General features: G+C 32.6%; 1 protein-coding gene across 10 annotated transcripts; it reads right to left on the reverse strand.

The window, feature by feature from the left end:
• Nucleotides 1-1,171: 1,171 nt before the first annotated feature.
• LOC148228212 (uncharacterized) lies at nucleotides 1,172-18,312 on the reverse strand. Of its 10 annotated transcripts, none has more exons than XM_088199894.1 (21): nucleotides 18,139-18,312; nucleotides 9,628-9,746; nucleotides 7,994-8,965; nucleotides 7,468-7,574; nucleotides 7,123-7,388; nucleotides 6,623-7,062; nucleotides 6,414-6,551; nucleotides 6,068-6,344; nucleotides 5,844-5,999; nucleotides 5,081-5,210; nucleotides 4,864-4,993; nucleotides 4,682-4,789; nucleotides 4,512-4,605; nucleotides 4,293-4,417; nucleotides 4,128-4,208; nucleotides 3,942-4,057; nucleotides 2,793-2,862; nucleotides 2,594-2,725; nucleotides 2,352-2,522; nucleotides 2,098-2,281; nucleotides 1,172-2,025 (listed from the first exon to the last, which is right to left on the reverse strand). In XM_088199894.1, exons 2-21 carry the CDS (start codon nucleotides 9,720-9,722, stop codon nucleotides 1,786-1,788), a joined length of 4,032 nt encoding a protein of 1,343 aa, XP_088056020.1. In that variant the 5' UTR covers nucleotides 9,723-9,746; nucleotides 18,139-18,312; the 3' UTR covers nucleotides 1,172-1,785. The 10 variants fall into 10 exon arrangements, with proteins under 10 accessions (XP_088056020.1, XP_088056019.1, XP_088056014.1 ...); XM_088199893.1 differs by having other exon boundaries at nucleotides 1,172-2,028; XM_088199888.1 differs by having other exon boundaries at nucleotides 3,918-4,057.
• Nucleotides 18,313-20,252: the final 1,940 nt, after the last annotated feature.

The following is a 20,252-nucleotide window of genomic DNA, read 5'->3' on the forward strand; positions in this document are numbered from 1 at the left end:
ATAATTTACAGTTTTCCTTTCTTAAACACCTCAGATGTTGTATCGCATCCACTGAAGGCGTGCAAAAAGAAGATATATTCTTTGGAACGAATTTTGTCAAAGCTTTTAGACGAATAAACGCATGTCCCATATTTCCTTCAGGAAAATTTCTTGCTGATGTGATTAGGTTCATCCTATTAAAATAACCAGCAGATCAATATCTTCTCTAACGATGAGGGCGGTCTTTTGTTGTTCAGATTCTGCAATGGCTGGTTTTATGATGAGGACATCAGCATCATCTTTGGCTTGCTTCGTAGCGATGTTAACAGTTTTTAATTGTTCAATAAGCATTCTATCTTTTTATTGCATCGATTCGATAAAAACTTTTCGGCACAATCATTGTTACATCAAAGCGGACTTCGTAAGATATTAAAAGAGCAGCACTTTGTCTTAACTGCTCTATTGCTTTTATGTTTTTACTGTAGACCGAGTAACCGTTGATTACAATATTTTAACCGAAATACGTTTACATATAGTTGACACATCTATTAAGAACGATGAAGTATCATATTTGCTACAACATGATACAGATGAAATCAAAACAAAGGTCTTTGGGAATCTTGTGATCACGTTGGGGCACCAGTTTGGGGATCTTGACGATGTTGACGGAGCTGATGATCACGTCGGTAGATCACCAGTTTGGGGATCTTGACGTTCTCGACGGCTGGTTTGGATCTGACGTGGTGATGTCCATGAGAAAAGTCAGTCTGGATAGGTAGCGAGGATAGCAACGATGGCGGTGGCGTTCGTGTCAATCCAGTGAAGTCTGGCCAAGTGTCGACTGGAGTCTCTGTCCCATCTATTTATATGATTCGTACGGGAATGATAAATAAGTTATTGTTGCCTATCCCCACAGGTCCATGCAAAATTTCAGCTTTCTATCTTTCATTCCAAGATTTAGCCTTATTTGTAAACAGAAGTTTTTTTAGAATGCGGCTCTTATTCAATAAAGTCAGAGTATTCTGTATTTGTGTATCTAAGCCATCAACGAGATATAAAGGATGCCGAAATTGAAAAAAAATATACTTATTTAATTCCCACGAAAATTTCACAGAACATACAAATGCTTTTTTAAATTAATAAGATCTATCTCTGGTCAACTTTTGATAGTTTATATAAATAAAACAGTAAATTAAAATTAAAATATATTTTTCGAATATATTCTCGACACACTGCATTAAAAAAACTCACATTTATTTACTTCATAATACATTTTTATTATATACATTAATTAAAATGGAACTTTTAGGACTTTATATAACTATATTTTAAAATACGTAAAAGGATGAATAAACTTATGACTATATAAGAAAATGTTGATAATTAAACGTAAGAAGAAAATCAAAATAAAAAAGATTGCTATCTAAAAAAATTCAAACTAACATAAAAAGAAAAACAAACACTTGGTTTTTCTGGAATTTTAATATTTTTTAAACTTATAGAACTATTTTTTATTTTTCATCAAGAAAAATGCTTTAAACATTTGCCTAAATTTTGTTGATACAAATAAAATGTAAATAATATAAACTTACTTATATTATACATACATAAGATTGTACTGTTTTCGGATATAAATACACATTATTTACACAAATAATATATTGTAGTTTTTTTGTCTTGATTATATTAAATTAATTGCGGAGAATACACTTTAACTGTAATAACTGTAATATTGCTTTCTTAAAAAAAATTGTGAAATAAATAACATGATACGCTTTAAACATTTAAACCATTTTTACAGAAATATTATTCTCTTTCTTCATATTCTATTGTATATTCGTTTTCGCAAGTATTTTCCGCCTCTCTCAAGATCTTTTTATACACAATCTGCATTCCGTCCTGTGTCTCCTCCTGAACTGGTATGATATTTTCGTCCATTTCTTCAACTTCGGACGTTCTCACCAGAACTTCTTCTTCATTGACTACTGGATGATACTCTTCCGCCTCTTCTTTGATGTACTCCTTCAGTTCAGGCCGGTGCATGTGCTGCTAATTTATATTTATATTAATTTATAATCCATCATAAGCCATAAAAAACAAATATTTATTAAAATTTACATGGAAAGAATTAGAGATGACTTCTTGTAGTTGTTTATGGTTTCCGCCTTTCACCTCTAAGACGACAAACGGCGCTGGCAGCTTTCCGTTTTCATGTTTCATCTTATGGTAGTTGCGCGAGTGGGCGGTTTTAAATGTTGTGCTGCAAATATCGCAGGAATAAGGACGTTCACCAGTGTGATTTCTAAAACGGACATAAAAAATACAATTGAGCATCACTCGCATGAAAATAATTTTATAACAACTGTGCATACCTGTAATGCTTATTAAGAATTGCCTTAGTTACATAAGCTCTCGGACAATCGGGGCACTTAAACGGCCGTTCGCCCGTGTGGGTCAATTTGTGGGTCTCCATTTCCATGTGCGTAAAGTGACCTTTGCCGCACTCCTCGCAAGTGAATTTATAAGACTTTTCATGAATACGACTGAAAGGTAATTTAACAAAGTGAATATATTGATATTTTGCAACGATTAATAGATTTTTATGAGATCTTACTCAATATGGGCTCGGAGATTAGCAGCGGAATAGAACCCTAGGCCACAAGTGGAGCAAATATGAGATCCTTTTCCAAAGGCTCGTTTCCGACGCCTGGCTGCCTCTTTTCCTATTCCGTGTTCAGTGTGCCACCTAGGGCAGATAAAAAAGTATTATATATTTTTTTTTATATAAATAATCTTAGGATAAAATAATATACTTTATATGTGTGAGCAACGCTGGTTTCGTAGCGTATGTTTTTCCACATTCAGAGCAAACGAGGACGGTGGCTAAAACAGAAAAAAATAATTGTTAAAAATACTAACAAATGACTACTCTCAAAGGTGAAGAAAAATAAGTTCAGAAAGTTTGATTTCATGAATACTATTATAGTAAACGAAGAAAACTTTATTAACCTATTTTACTACTTTTTTATATTAGTACGTTTTAATAATTTTTTTTAACACTTTTTTATCATCAAATTTCGTTAATGTATTTTTACATTCTTTTGTATGATAGTTGACTTTTGTGGAATTTTTTTTATATCAATTCAGAGGCTCTCAATATTTTTTATTAAATTAATATAAACCATTTTTTGTTATGTTCATTTATTTTGTAATCTTTAATATGTTGGTATTGTTTTGTATAGAAAACGTTTATTTTAAACCAAATTGAAAATTTTATTTTATAAATATATAACTATCTGGGGTACGCCAAACAGTGAAAGATCGACCTCCGTATATGTATGGTGATACCGCTCAAAGGGTTAAAGAAGAAGATTCCCTAGCACCACTGCAAATCTCCAGTTTTAAGTCGCTATAAAAGATACTAGATGTAAAGGAAAAAATTTTCTTTTTCTATTTGAAAATTATTAGTTGATACATAAAAGAGAACACGAATGTCTATAAAAATGAATGTAAATATATCAGTTATTTTTAAATTCTCTATACAATATAAATTATGAATATATTTTTAAATAAATTATTATTATAATGTTAAAAGGAAAATTCATGCAACAATGTTATCACAGGTCGATGTCTTAATTAGGCGTCTTTTGTTAAACTATCGTTAAGAGCCGATGACGCAAATATGCGTCTTTATGACCAAACAAGATTTATTGTTTATGCTAAGTATTAGAAACAATGAAATAGCCAAATTAGTAAAATAACCCATCGAACAGAATATGTAAAAAAATATTTTACTGTATTTGTTAAGACAAAATATCTATAGTACAATTATGCCTGCTTTAATAATAAAACAGGCTCCATTTGCTGAAGGCAATTTAACCAATTCGGCTAAATTTTAATAAAAATTTAATGCAAAATTTTAGTAAATTAATTATTACATTGGTTCTGGGTTCTCTTTTCACCTGGTTTCACCAGTTTCTTGTCTCCATCTTCTTCGTTATGAGCGACCTTTCTGTGGGCAGTCAATGCCGCCTTGGTCGGCAGCTCTGTCGAACATTCCGTGCATTTATATAAGAAGCTGTCAACAAAATAAAGGCATCAGCACAACAAAAACATCAGGATAAATTTGCTAAACGAAATAAACACACTTGACTGTTTTATTGGGTGCTTTTGCGCTTTCATGCACTTCTTTCCTATGCTTTATTCTGCGATGCTTGCCTAGATCCCAGCTGCAATTTTTTATTAATTACATATATTGCAATATCATTAAATACATGGAAAATTTATTATCAATGAATCAAATTAATACAGACCTGACGGAAAATTGCAAATGACACGTTTTGCAAGGAGGCGGATTCCTTCTGCTGGAATTGTGCTTATGATGATGTCTGTAGTGGGCGCTGACCGTCGTCCACAGCAAATTGCTTTTATCGCATATCTATAATCGAATAATAAATCATAGTATTATATGCAGATAATGAATAATATTCAAGTATAACAACATATGTAGATAATGAATAATTTATACTAACATCGCAAAGATATTGTTTGATAACGGGAAAATCGCGTAAAGACGGTGCTCCGCCTTCTTTGAAGTAGCCGTGAGTGGACTTGTGAGCAGTACATCTGAAATTCAATTGGAATATTTAAATTCTACATAAATAGATACTAGGTCCGATTCGAAGAAAGTTGAGAATTCTACCTGGCATATGTCAAAAATTTGGCTTCGCAAAGGTGACACTGATACGGATATATAGCGCCGTCATGGATTACTCTGTGTTGATGCAAAGCTTCTTTAGTGTAATACACTCTGAAAAATTCAAAATATGTATTAGAATATTATGGTATATAGAAACACTAATAAATGGAGGCTTCAAATATTACTTTTCACAATATTGACAGCTAAAAACTTTATCGATCCAAACAGGCATTATTGTGTTTCTAGCCACGTCTGACAGTTGAACGAGCAGGCTCTGCTTTCTCGTCATTATTTCGCCATTTTCATCTTCCAGTTCTAGATCGTTGTCTAAAATATTAGTACGCATTGGGGGGTGAATCATAGTTTGTTCGATTATATGCAATTGAACCTAACTAAATTTACCTGCTCTTCTCCAAAGTGGTTTCAATTCGTCGACATTATAAAAATCAATTTCATCGAATGTCATCTCGTTTAAGAGTGCATCTTTATGGTCCACCTTGGGCTCACATTCGTGAAGATTGTCACAGTGTGCCTAGAACATAGTACAAGAATATATATTTTAAATATAAATAAACATTAAAAAATGCGCATTAATTAATTTTTGACACATTATAGCATGTGATTTAGATCAAGGGATTTATTATCAGCATTTCTTTTTTATGATCTCAAAATTAAGTTTCAAGATATTCAATTTCTTTGCAAATATTTTTAAAATGAATTAATCCTTAAGGTTGGTAGCTCTATTATACTGATGAGGAATTGATATCATCGAAACTGTGCTCAATGTTTGTATTGAAGGCGATAAACATGTGATTGAATAATATAATTTAAAGGCAGAAATGTATTACATATATAAAGATTCGCCTTGCCTTCGCCATGACAATAAATACGTCACAACGACAGTCGCATAAATTTATTTGACGAAAATAAAGCAACTTCAAAATTTCAAAAAATAGCAGTAAAGAAATTGTTGAATGGAGTAACTGATTACCCAGAATTACTCCAATGTGTAATAACAGATGACGAATCATGAGTGTATATTATATATGTAAGATCGAAACAAAGATCCAATTATTTAAACGAAAGCTACCTTAGAGCACACAAAAAAAAGAATGCCAAGTTCGATCAAATGTCAAGGTTCTTATTTCAGCCCCAATATATTTACCTCGGCTTCTTGCACGTCTTTAAATGCACCGTCGCATAGTCTGCACACCAACACGTGCGCCGGTCGCTGCTGCGAAGTATGGACTAGCATGTGCATGCGTAACCGGGATGCCTTACTCATATACTTCTGGCAAATGTGACATTGATATGGTTTGACCTAATTCACAGAATACATATATTATTTATTATACATTCCGCACAAATTTTATATAAAAAATATAATACCTTCATGTGCAAGACCATATGCTCCTTGAGCGTTTGATGTATTTGGAAGCGAAGGCCACAAATGTGACATCCGAACTTCTTCATGCCATGGTCTTTCATGTGTATCTTCAGGAGCTTCCTGAGTTTGAACATTTTGCCGCACGAGTCGTACGGACAATGGAATGGTTTCATGTGAGTGAAGCAAACGTGATCGAAAAGCTCGTGCTCAGAGGCAAAGTCTTTGCGTGGACATCTATTACAGCCCATTTGCTGCCAGCCGCCTTCTTTATGGGTTTGTCTAATGATTAAAAAATTCACATTGATCATAATATAGACACTACCGATAAATATGTCAAAATATCCATACCTATGAAACTGCAAGCGAACTTTGGACAGGAATGTTTCATTGCAAATGGTGCACGTCAGGTCCTTTTTGTCTTCCGGAGTAGTAGGAACCGTAGAACATTTGTGTTGATCCAGACGCAATTGCGAAGTATAAGACTTGCTGCAAAATCAATCAAATTCAAAACATAATCCAAAACGTTACATCCTATTTATCAAGAAATAAAAACATACTTGCAAGTGTTGCATTTGTATTTGCCTTGATTAAAAGGCTTTCGTTTAGCTTTTGCTTTCTCGTCTGACGATTTTACGCTATCATTGTCATCGTCTTCTTCTTCTTCTTCGTCTTCATGATCGTTTTCATTTTCGGGCATGTACTCAGGATCCTCAAAATAGTCAACTTCTTGGAAGTCTTCGATTGTGCTATTGTGAATGTTTTCATCTGCGTCAGCGTTTTCAATCGCCATACCGGCCAGTTGGATCATGTCTAGACCTTGAACCTCTCCACCGCTTAAATTATTTTCAGTTGTTTCGGCATGCTCCTCGCTTTGAACGACTTCGTTCATAGCTGTCTCTTCGGCTACAGAGGGTTTATCACCGTCCTCCTCGTTTTCGGCGACTATGCACACTATCACATCGTCGTCGTCATCTAAGATATCGTTAACGATAGTGATCTGTAAATGAAATAAAAATAAGTATCGAAACACTTTTCTTAAATAGTTCATTTTACTTACGTTTTTATTGGAGTCATTTTTTTCCTGCTGAAAGAAAGTATCGGCGTCGATTTCGCCCGTCAGATACTTTTGCAACCGATCGGTTAAATAATCTTCACCATCGTTATCATCATGATATTCTTCCTTCTTTTTGACGACTTCCTTTTTAACGAACGAGCCGTCGTTTTCGTCCAAATAATCGTCTTGAATGACTTCCTGTTCCTGAACTTCATCTGCTTTGTGTTCAGAAAAGACATGTCTCTTGAGAAAGAGCGTGGATCTGAAATCTTAAATGGAAAGTGAAAACAAAAAAATATTAGCAACAATTTAGACAATGAGATGAAAAATCAATAAAAAAAAACTTACTGCGAAGACAGATAACACAGGGTATACCGTTCACACGGTTGCTCACCTGATGAGCACTTGAGTGTTGTACGACTTCGGTTAAGTCGTGGAGTTGCAATCCGCATGATCTATAATAGATTTAGAATAGTTATTCGTGTTATTATTGACGATCCTCAAGATTTTTCGTACATATAGCTTATTTCTATACTATAATAAATATTTTATTAAAAACTATTATATAGATCGACATCAATATTTTAACAGTAAATAATTTTCATTATTTTTTCTTAGATAATTTTACTCAATCGATGAGATAATGGATGAAGAAAAAATTACAAGTTATCCAATTACATTTTCTGAATCCAAATAGATTGCCATAGTGACAAATGCTGCAGACAATTTTTGATCCTCCAAAATAGAAATTTTACAAACTAAGCAATCGAAAAAAAAGTAATAATTAAATAGGAAAAATCATATATTGTCTAGTATTAAAGGATACAAAGGGTTAGTCAGGAACGAAAACCAGTAAAAAATCTTTGCTAATCACCTGCAGATCAGAGTATGTTCAATCTTCTGCTTTTTAGTTCTATCGTCAGATTCGTCGGCGAACACCTCCGATATGGTACCGTCCATTTCTAACTTTCTTTTGATAATCTTCTCGGGTGGATCTTTAGTCACTTTCCTTCTGACCACCATGTCAGTTTTCGACTTATTCGTCGACTTCCCCCCCTGTCCATCTTTATCGTTTATAATCTGGAAGAATATGCCTTCCTCTGTTCCCAGCTCTGTGCCATCATTTCTCACGGTGATCTTAGATTTTCTCCTGTTCTGCGAGTGTTGCACTTGCCTATAGTACATCTTGATACTTTCACTCACCACAATGAACTCCAGCTTGGACAGCTTCTTCTCAATGCACTTGATACGCTCGTAACTTTTGTGCAAGCATTTCGAGCAAATCAACTTGGCGTTCATGGTCGTGCTGTTCATCAAGTTTTTCATGAAAGTCAAGTTGTTCTTCTCCTCGAATATGTAACTGCGTCTCGGCTCCTTCATGGTCGCCAACTTGATGTTGCAGAAATGGCACGTGACACGATTCCTAACCTTATACTCTATAATCTCAGAATCGTCTATCTCTTCTTCTTCGTAATACTCGATGGAGTCGTTCAACGTTTGCATATCAACGTTAGGATCAATGGAATTTTCCAACATGTACAAATAATTTTCTTTGTTGAAAGGAGTTTCCATTTTAATGGCAGCATTCAGCTCTTCTTCCGGATAGTCACCAGTTAATTCGATGATCTTAATCATGTTTTGATCGTCATCGACTTCGTTGGTGGACGCATCCAATGCGCTTTCGCCTGCTTGATTTTCTTCATCCGCCAATGCTTTTTCTGCATCTTCTGCATTGGCTTGACTCAATATTTCGTCTCTCATAAAATAATCATAGACATTGTCTGTTGGTGATACTTCATCTTCACCAATGAGGCTTTTGATGTCGATTTCATAGCCCATGATTTCCCTGTACAAATAAAATTATGTTAATTATACTTAAAGTAATTAAATAAATTAATATAATAAACTGAAATGCAATGAAATTAATCGCGAGTTGATAATTATGGATTTAAAACTATTTTTTCTGTCTAGACTCTGATTAATCTAAGAATGTATCGCCTACTGATTACTTCACTTAGGTCATGAATTATGGTAGCCTCATTAACACTTTCACCGTGGATGGCTTCTATTTGTGTCATCAAGAAAATCACCAGTACTCATTAGGGAATCTAAAAGTACCATAAACCTTTGAGCCTAATAATATGGTTATTTAGTATAATTTATTGAACCATAATATTTAAAAAAAAATATGGCATGAATAGGTGCCTCCCAATATATTAAAAAAATTCGAAATGGTGCACAAAAATATCAGCCGCAGTGAAAGGGTTAAAGGCATTACCGTGTGCAACTAATAATATATTGTTAATACAAGCAGCGCACATATAAATATATTGCATATTTTCTGATTTTATAAAATTATAATACATTATCAATGATTAGGTGAATTTAAAATAGTATGAAACAGCATTTAATTCCGTTTTTAAATCAAATTATCTTATTTTTGTAACTAACATATTGTCATACAGTGTAATTTGATAATGTGTAAAATTACAATATTCCATACTATACCTTGCCCTATCGAGCACTCTTGAGAAGCTTTCATCTGGAAAGATTTCTAACGGCACCTCTTCTTCTCCGTTTAACAAATTCACAATGAGCGACATCTTAATTTACTTTTTGATTGAACTCTGAAAATATAGAACATAAATTACAAATAATATAATGTAATACAAAGTGATTTTTTAGTGTTATTTTTAGAGGTATAGAACTTTAAAATGAAATAAAACATATAAAAATCACAGTAATGGCCATGGTATTGATTGGAAAGATAATTTTATGCCATTAGTGTTTAACCCTTCCTGGGCGAAAAGGGGGCCAAAAAGTACCCCAAGAATTTGTTTTTCACTGTAACTTTTTAATTACTACCTTTAATAGACCCACATTTTATGTAATCCTGTAATTAAGGATTATACATAGGTAAAATTTGTTTCGAGTCAATTTTGAAATCGTATAACGGTTTAAAATATAAATTTGCGATAAAATATCTATTATTTGTGAGTGACCGTCAGTTTTGCAATTCCAAGAAGGGCAGGTATAGAGGATAACATTTGGGCTCATTCGCACTCGTAAGTTATGAATGTGTCGACGGTCGGTTTCCATAATGAGTTAGAACGAGAAAGCTATATGCTGTTGGTATACCATCACCTTCTCAGAAAAATCATTGTCTGGAGAAAGCCATGTGCTGGCAAATCAGTGTTTCCCTATCTTTTGCCGTGTTTCGTTGTTTGCAAAGCTGATTTATTATTTTTATTTTTGTAATTCCATCATCCTATACCTTTTATTTCATGTAGGAAGTATTATTATACACTTTGTTATTTTCTGTATATTGTATTATACGTATTTGGTGATTTTTTTGCGGTATAAATTGTGATAAAATACTGGGATATGTCGTCCAGACAAGATACAGAAAGACTTTCAGACGAATGTGAAGATGATGTCAATGTCGATGAATCTTTTGACAGTGACGTAAATGATGTAATCGATAACGAAGCTGACGATTCTTCATCAAAAGATGAAGAAACCGAAGATAATGAATTTACACCAGAAGACACCACGTTCATGTCAAGATCTGGTCTAGAATGGCATTCAACTCCACGATACAATTCCAGAACGCGAATCCAGAATATCGTAACATCTTCTTCAGGACTTGGAACAGAGGCTAGCAATGTGACTACAATAAAGGAAACCTTTGCTCTCTTCATGACTGCAGCGATGATTCAAGAAATAAGTAGTAGTGGAGACTAATCGGGTCTCTAGAAATGACAATCAAGACCACACCAACCAACCGGAAATAGAAACATTCGTCAGCGTATTGATAGTTTCTAGAAGATGCAATGGCCGTAGACTACCACTAAAGGAAATATGGACATCTAACCAGCTTTTTAAGTAATTCTTTTTTTCTACGGTCATTTCAAGGGACACATTCGTATATTTATACAGTAAAATTCGCTTTGATGACAAACACCAGACAATTACGATTTCAACAATCGCAAGATAAATTTCGCGCTTTTATCAAAAGTAAGCCCGGCAGATATGGAATAAAAATATGGGTTGCTGCTGATGTAGAGTCGTCGTATATTTTAAATATACAACCATACATGGGAAAGCAGCAAGTATGAGAGAGAAACCAAGGTGAAAGGGTAGTGACTGATCTAATTAGTCCTTATATTGGAATTGGACGTGGTGTCATTACTGACAACTTATTTTCGTCAGTGCCCCTTGCTCAAAGACTTTTGGAAGACAACATTAACAGGAACAATTAGAAAAAATAAGCGTGAAATACCGCAAGAATTTTTGCATTCACGCTAGCGAGAGGAATTATTTAGTCGTTTTGACTTTACCGATGACATCACATTGGTTTCATATGTTCCGAAAAAAAAAACAATCGGTCACACTGTTGTCAACAGAGTTAGCCATGGAACTTGCCAAGGAGAACATACATTTTCAAAAAATAGTGGGATATCGTTTCATAAACATATTCAATATGGTTTCACACTTTATGATCAAGCAACTAACGTTGAAACTGTTACTCCACTGACAATACTCCCTGAAAATCGGGTTGAACAGGTTAGGAGAAATAGGTGCAGCTTTTGCCCTAGAAATTAGGACAGAAAGACTCGATTTTTTGCACCACCTGCAAAAAAAAGCGATATGTACAGTTCACAAACACCAGTTGAAAATATTGTCATGTCCAAATTGTTTACAAGATTCAAGCGTAGAATAAATGAAATATTTATATTATTATCCTATATATAAATATATTATTTTTGTTATTTTGTATTTTCTATTATAAATACATTATTTAAAAAAAATGTGAATTATTTTTATTTCTTGTGCAATTATTATTTTTAACAATAATAAGTTATATATAAATAATATAATGTTTTACTAATTTTTTAATTGATTTAATTTGTTAAAAATTTAATCGATTTAAAAATAATTAAATAATAATAATTTTATTAGTCAGTGTTTGAGAAACGCTGCAACATGCATCGACAAGTAAACGTTGTAGACGCCCCTCAATCGCCAATCGTTCTTTGGCCAGAAATGTCGCCGAATAATATGACTATAATTTGTAAAAAATGTTAATAAAAAGATATTTTATTCGTTTTATGAAAGTAAATATGCATGGAAACACGTATTAGATGATTAGGTAAACAATTTTCTGTTGAAAAAGTATCATAATTTCGAGAATAGTCTTGGGGACAAAAAGGACCCCGGTTCGGAACGCTCGCGATTTTTCTACATTCCGTACGGGATGGGTTAAATATGATTTTGGGCATATGGGCGCCACGGCTGGTTCGAATAAAGATAAAGCACAATCTGGAAGACCACTTTTTCAAGCAGCTGGGGTCGTATATCGACAATAATGCGAAAATTGTTGGCTTCCATCATCTCTGGTTTATCAGTGTGGACTAGCAACTTCACATATTCCCACAGAAAATAATCCAAAGGTGTTAAATCATACGATCTTGGAGGCCAATTTGCGAAATTATTCAATCATCGAGTGTTTCCTTCAATAAATTAATTGTGGCGCACACTGTGTGGCATATTGCGCCGTCGTGTTGAAATCAAAGCTCTTCCACATTAATGCCATTCAATTGGGGAACGAAAAGTCAGTAGTCATGGATCCATACTGCCTCCATTGATAGATGCGTATTATCAATTAGAGTATGCATAGTGCGAAAACGATCCATAGTTATTAGTTATTTGTTCGGATAGACGTTTATGTCGACCGTAAAATGGACGTAGCGAATGATAAGTTTCGCAAACTGAACCACGATTTTTGAAATAAATTTGCAAGCGTTGTTCTGGCGTAAATCTATTCATAATAAAATGGCAAACCAAACTGAGCACAAATCAAATGTCAGCTGTCATATTGACTGTCGCTGGAAGAAGTGTTGCCAATTCGAAAAACAAACACTATTATAGTAGAATTATTAGGGAAATTCATCGTTGGTAGATGGATAAAAAATGTTTTAATAAATTCAACTCTTGGATTATTTACGTCGATACTATCAAGATTTGTAATATTCTTTTGTTTAGACAAACATTTATTTAATATTTTGAGTTTGTAGTTTTATAAGCTTTTTGTTTGAAATAATTTATATATGTCCACAAAAATTTAGAATCCAATTTGAGACAATAGTGATAACGTTACTGTGACGCTTTGAGTCATTTGTCAATTCGTTTGGCGAATAGGATATTATAATAATAATATTGTAAATAGCAAGGGAACTAAAATATAACCTTGGAGAATACCAGTATAAAATTAAAAAGGTTGCGTTGTTTTTTGTAATGTTGTAGATAAGAATTTCAATAAACATGTATAATTTAAAAAAAAACACATTTTTAGCTGAGTAAAACCGATAAAGGTTTTTTACGTATAATGTTGGTTTTTGCAGTGACAAAATTTAAGTTCTGACGTGCCTCAGTCTCAACAGTATGCTATCGCTCTTCGGTTGAGTCGGTGATTTACAAGCGGTTGACAGTTTTTTTTGTTATGTTTTTAAGATTACCCCGTTGTTCATAATTTGTGTATCAATAAGTGAAACTATGTCATGACATTTATATTCGTTTTAATTTGTACGGATATAATAATAAAGAAGTAAATTTAAAGAAATGACAATTAAAACAGATGTAATAATATTTTTTTTATATTATTGTGAAATAGCAATGTAATGATTTTGATGATTATTATTTGATAATTTAAAATATTTTTTACCGGGTTCAGAAGGTTCACATCTGTATACCGACAGGTACTACACTTTTAATATTGTAAAATATATTAAAATAAAATAATACATTCATTCTAATGTAAAATAACTTTAACCCTTTACGTGCGAGGAGCGGAAAAATCCGCTTCACATCGCATGTCCCGGATATATCTCACAGTCAAGAAAAAACGCATTTCTGAAGTGCGAGGAGCATATATATCGAGGAGCGTATATATCGGAATATTATAAAGCAGGTCTTTGTCTCAAATTTAACACATATTTTTTTTACGATGTATAAGATGTATAATGATGTTTTTATGATGTTATGTTCCAATGGCTTTCTACCCTCATTTAATTACTTTTATTACCAAGAATCAGAACACATGTTATTTTTTTGTACATCACAAGAGTTCTGGGGGAAGTGACCCAATTTTTTTTAGTCAAAGATATGTCATTCCAATGAATTTCACATGTGCAATATATGTTTGAATATATATAATATATTATATAGTTTGCATTCAGTTTAATTCTGAAGTCGAAGAGTATTGGTGTGCCTCGAATTTTACTGTTTACAATTTTAGAATTTATAAAAAAAAACAATTACCATAAGAGGAAGAAAGATAAAGGACCCAACGAAAAGTCGAATATTGACAGGCTAGCATTTTCTGACGAAGTACGAGGACAAAAAATACCAACGCAATTATCAAGTGTGCAGTATCATGCCCCCATCATGCAAGAAAAAGGGGAAAGGCATTTTCAGAAGGAGGCAGACTTTTAATTTTTAAAATAGATATTAATTTATTTTTTAATTTTGAAGATAAATATAGATGCATAAAGGAATAATTACTATATACAAATAAAAAAATCGTAATTAAATCTTCAACTTCATTTTTTATTGGATAATTGACTCATTTCGTGACTTTTTATGAAATTTAATTCTGCACGTAAAGGGTTAAGATTAGGTAATTAAAAAAAGTTTATAATTACGTATGTTTCACAAAAATAATATAAAAAATATTTTTTATTAAAATACTATTTAAAAAATAAATTGAAAAAGGGCTTTATTGATATTTATATTCATTGGATGGCACCATCTCAGCAGTGGGGGGCCTATATTACTAAACACTCAATATAAAAATATCGAAAGTTAAAACAGAACATACACAATAAAAATAAATTTTCGAGATCGAACTAATATAAGATTAACAATCATATACATACATCCTCACATAATTTTTTTATGATCAATGTCTTGCTGGTTATCGGGTGTCGCCCAAAATATTCACATGGAACACATTTGAGTTATGACTTATGACCATTGTCTCAAATTCTTAAATCCGTTGTTTATCCTTGCATTGAGTACAATAAAACACGTGTGGCCATGGATTGAAACAAAATTTTATTTGGAGTTAAAGCAACTAAAAATTATTTCACATTCATTTCAAGAACTCATCTCAAAGCCATTTATAGTGCCCATATTTGCTATACTATTTGTTAGTTTGTTTCGGGACTTACCGTATTATAGACAGACTCCTGAGAAGGGATAATTGTTTTTGCACCCGTAAAAGTGAAACGTATTATCATTCTAAATCAAAATATGGACCAACTCCACGTTTGTGGTTTTACTATTCTAATACTACGGATTCCATTTATTGTGAACCATGTTGGCTTTTTTCAAACAATAATAGTATATGTTCTTGAAAAAATTGAGCATCAATAAAAATATTGAAGAACATAGCCTCGTTTTGGAGTGACTATTTTATATAATAATGTTAGCTAAAAATTCATTAGGATTTCGAGGTCACAGAGAAAAACTTTCAGATGATAATAATGGAAACTATTTATCTCAAGTCCAATTGCTTGCTAATTATGATATGAAACAAATAATAGATATGCGAGCTGGATCAATAAATTATTTAAGTCCAGCAATACAGAATGAGTTAATAAAGGGTGTTTTAAAATTAACGCAAGATTTGAATTTGCCGTCATTTATACAGTAAACGTTGGCAACCTTTAAAAAAAAATTTGACAGCTGAGAGTCTAGGGTTAGTAAAAATGGAGCGTTACACAATACAACGTGTTTTCATTCTTGAAAATTTAATACAAAATATGGTCGGAATAGTGTTTTAAGTTTGTCAACTGCGAAGAGATTAATTGAAAAATTCAGAGAGACTGGATCAGTTGAAGACAAGCGAAGAGAGTTTGTTGAATTTAATTTCGTTCGTTAATTTTGGGACACCCTATAGGATGCTTAGGAAATAAGTTACATGATGAATAAGTACTTAAGATAATAATGTTTGATATGACACAGGACATTAACAAAAGGGACCAACTAAGTATCATTATACGACATGTAATTGTAATTCGGGATGAGAATCAACAACTCACAAACTTCAATATTAGCGAAACGTGTTGAGTGGTGATTATAATGGTGATAACGAAGTTTAAAAGTATTTAATCAAATGCGGAATAAGTGCGTTGCGTTGCATTAGTCATAATATGAAATATCGTCATTCTTTGTTACTATTAAGAATATTTCTACTTTTTTGGCAATAGCATAAAGAGGTGGGATCTTCAATGGGTGGAGTCAATATTGGTAGTAAAGTTTAGTTTTACTGATATACTAAAGGCAATGGTAAAAATAAATCTAAAATTGACAAAAAAAAAGTAGAAAGTGAAGAAGCAATCTGAATAAAAAATAAATTGATAAGTATTAACTTAGTATTTATAAATTACGAAATTAATGATGAAACAAAATCTGAAGCGAATGAAATGGCCAGTAAGTGGGGCTAAAAATGTTTATTTTGAAAGCAAACGGCAAAATATAATTAAACGTCATACTGATAAGTTAGCGTCTGACTATCAATTCAAAATTAGCAATCTACTATTCAGAGTTAGTACCTATTTTATAATATTATTGACAAGGTAATCGTTGAACTTAGAAGTCACTTACAAGGAATGCAGTTAGTGAAAAACCATTTCAGTTTTCTTGAATCTCACAATATCATGAAAACATGAAAAGCAAATATTTGAAATTTCTCACAAGTTTTCTCAGAGCAATTCATTTAAGAAATTTCATTATTAAAAAAATATCTCACTGATATTTCTATAAGGCAATTTTCTTAAAAAAAGCTTAAAAAAAACCTTACTAGTGATTAGGCAAATCATAAAATTAATTATGCAATTCATAAAAATTATGTGAATATGTAAAAACATGTAGTAAAAATCATTTCATCTCATATTTAGAAAAAAAATAGTTTTATGGAGTTATTGCACGAGGACGCAAATTTTTTAGTTACACCGTTGTGTCTCAGAAGTCATTAGAGTGCCGGTATATAATATTGTAATGCAGATCTGAATGACAGGGCGTGTCCTATATATTTTTTTAGTCATTGGTTTTAAACATTTTGTTAAATCATAAATATTATTAAATAAAGTGTATTAGTGTTTTGTCGTTAATTGTCAACCAGCAGTACAAAATTGTAACCTTAAATAAAAATTGTTAAAATTAAAACTGAATTTGTATTAATTTAAATAAAATGCCTTGTTAGCAATACCGGTACCGCCCCTCAGGGCTACTGACCAACTGCAAGACACAAATTTAAGAGCATATGTTAAACGATGTTTTTATGTATTGACAGAAGCACAACATTATAGATAACGAACTTTTAATCATAATATAGCGATTGTGGTAAGTGTAGTTGAAAAACTTTTTACCGTCGACAATGAGCCGAGAGCGACTAATTTAACCGACGACGCCAAGCATAAATTACAACATAGCACATATTTTAGACAATAAATAAAATTACTTTCAATGTCAGCAACGAACATGCTGACTGCTCTAAAGCCATCTACAGCTCGCAACGATACTATAGGATTCATACGACACCTGCTATCTGATGTTTGAGCTCTAACACTGAACGCTAACATTTTGTATAATAGGCATAAATTCACGAAGCATCTCATTGGGCTGACACCGAAGTAGCTTTATCGAGCCTTCGTAATCCACGAAGTATACGAACAGCTTTCGTATTACGTATCAGTATAGCAATTTCGAGTCATCGTACAAACAGAACGCCATAGTTACGTTTAAACGTCATTATGTAGGTGGTATGAAAAAGTAGCGTCACTATAGGGCGGAGCCCCTAAGGCCGGAGCTTCGTCGGAGGGGGCACCGTCGCAATCGTCGAGAGACAAAACATCACCGGTTAACCTAAAGAGTATTTTTGAAGTTCGGCCTATTAGGCCATGGCACGCATTTTGGCGTCTTGTCCGGCCCAAACCGCGCGACAAATTGACCAACCTGTGCGATGGCGGGAAAGGCCCCGAATTCGTCCCGAGGGCAGCCGCCAAGGGCTAGCCGATGCCGAATACGCCTCCGGAGGGCGCCTACGCCGAAAGGACGACGCGAGAGACGCGCACCGACGCAGACGCGACACCCGCCATCTTGCCGGTTGACTTTTACATAATTGACAATGGCGTTCATTCGAGCCTTTATGGCCAACTACTTTTTTGCACTTGATGCATTTAATCCATTTTATATCTCAAATGGACATTATAAATTATAATGCTAGTTAAAATGTCATTAACGATTTTTTTTATAGCATTAACATCTACTTTCATCATTTCTTATTGCAAAAAAATGATAATATAATTAAAATAAAATAAAATCAAATTACTAAATTCATTTAATTCTAAAAGTACTGTATGCTTCTAATTTTTAAGAAAACAATTTAAAAATTACTATTAAAAATCTTTAAATTGGGTTTTTTTAGAATAAAAAAATAGTTTTTAGCAAATAATAGTACGTAACGCTATTTTCTTACGATGGCGTACACATAAAAATAAAATAATTTAACTAAGTTGTATACTAAAATAAAAATTGTAAATTCAAACATATACAGATAATAGTTTTTATTATTAGGTATATATTTTTGCCCTCTTGCACACGTCATCCAACTCCTCGACGAGCTTGGCAAACACAAGAATGTTTTTGGCGATAGCTATGAAGAGCTGAAAAAATATGTTCGATGGTGCTCACCTATTTAGATGTGAACCATAATTGTTTTCTTATGTTTAATTGTAAAATTATTGTTTGTATAATGTCCATCATGACACATTGGGATAACCAACAAGTCATTATAGTCAGATTTATAATAAAAAATAATAATTACCAAATAATCAATGTAACCAAGATTGCAGAGTTGGAATAAAAATATTAGACTTGGACTTCTATTGATATACGTTATCAAAATGTTTTTTTAAACCATAATAATACAGGCCAGAAAAAAATAACAGCAGATCAAAAAGTAAGTATTAATATTTTTTTAATACTATTTTTTTAACTACTTTTTGCTATTTATATTTGCAATGTTACTAAAATCTTATAGTAATAATTCGATCAAAAGTTAGAGCTACTACAAAAAAATCATTTTTACGTAATAAATATGTAGTTAATTATGAAAAATATAGATTTAGCTAATATTCGTTTATAATTTTCTTATTTTAATTATGTAATAGGTCCATAGATATCGTATCACATTAAAAACACAATATACATTTAATTTTCCAAAGCAATGATTTACTAAAATTTGCACATATTGAGATTATAACCCTTTGAATGTTAATATGAATAATGCGTAAAGCACACGAACACAATAGTTTTGAAGCAACTTTTACTTTTTAAATGTTTTTCTTTCATATTCTATATAATCAAAATAAGGCTCTAAATTAAAGATTTACGAACAATGAAAAAGTCATATACTTATTCGAATTATTTATTACTTAAAAACCTTTATTTATTATAACAATTTACCACTATTTAATCATTATATTACATTACAGACATCGTTAAAAACCAAACTTATATTGAAAGTTTATATTCAACTCTCAATACTTTTCTGAAACAATTGCATTAATAATCGTTATTAATCAAAGTATATATGTAAAGTATCACCGTACTTTTTAATGGTTTTTCACATTTTTTACTTTAAAAAATATAAGAAATTCTACAACTATATATAGGCTTATCATACTTCCCAGTTTCATACCATTGATCTTGGCGTCTCGGTCGTGTAGTATTTTGTCCCGGTTTCACACATTGGTCTCGGCCGTTGCGGGGAACGCTGATGGAGCTAAAAAAGGTCACCTCAGACATCTTTCAACAAAAATTTCCAACATGACCTCTTCTTCAACTCCCACGGCATCCCTAAAAGAACTTGTGGCGGCCAATTTATGTATTTATTTTATTATGACCACTCTGGTAACACTAACGTGACGGTAGCAGAGGTCAGCATATTCTTTTGGCGGACCTTGGCAGAAAGACAACAGCCGGTGATGCCTCGTCTACCGTTCATTCGGATATATTTTAATAACAAACATGTGAACTATTATCAACTTTTAATAAAATACTACTGC

This window comes from Plectrocnemia conspersa, unplaced genomic scaffold (genome assembly GCF_051122295.1).
Source record: "Plectrocnemia conspersa isolate PC_06_02 unplaced genomic scaffold, ASM5112229v1 ptg000012l, whole genome shotgun sequence".
Classification (NCBI taxonomy): domain Eukaryota; kingdom Metazoa; phylum Arthropoda; class Insecta; order Trichoptera; family Polycentropodidae; genus Plectrocnemia; species Plectrocnemia conspersa.

Excerpts from the sequence above, each read along its gene's own strand:
- LOC148228212 (XM_088199884.1), bottom strand. The coding sequence starts at position 9,722 with ATGTCGCTCATTGTGAATTTGTTAAACGGAGAAGAAGAGGTGCCGTTA. Across the intron at positions 5,006-5,080 it reads ACCACTTTGGAGAAGAGCAG|ACAACGATCTAGAACTGGAA; the intron begins GTAAATTTAGTT and ends CTAATATTTTAG. Across the intron at positions 2,282-2,351 it reads ATTCTTAATAAGCATTACAG|AAATCACACTGGTGAACGTC; the intron begins GTATGCACAGTT and ends TGTCCGTTTTAG.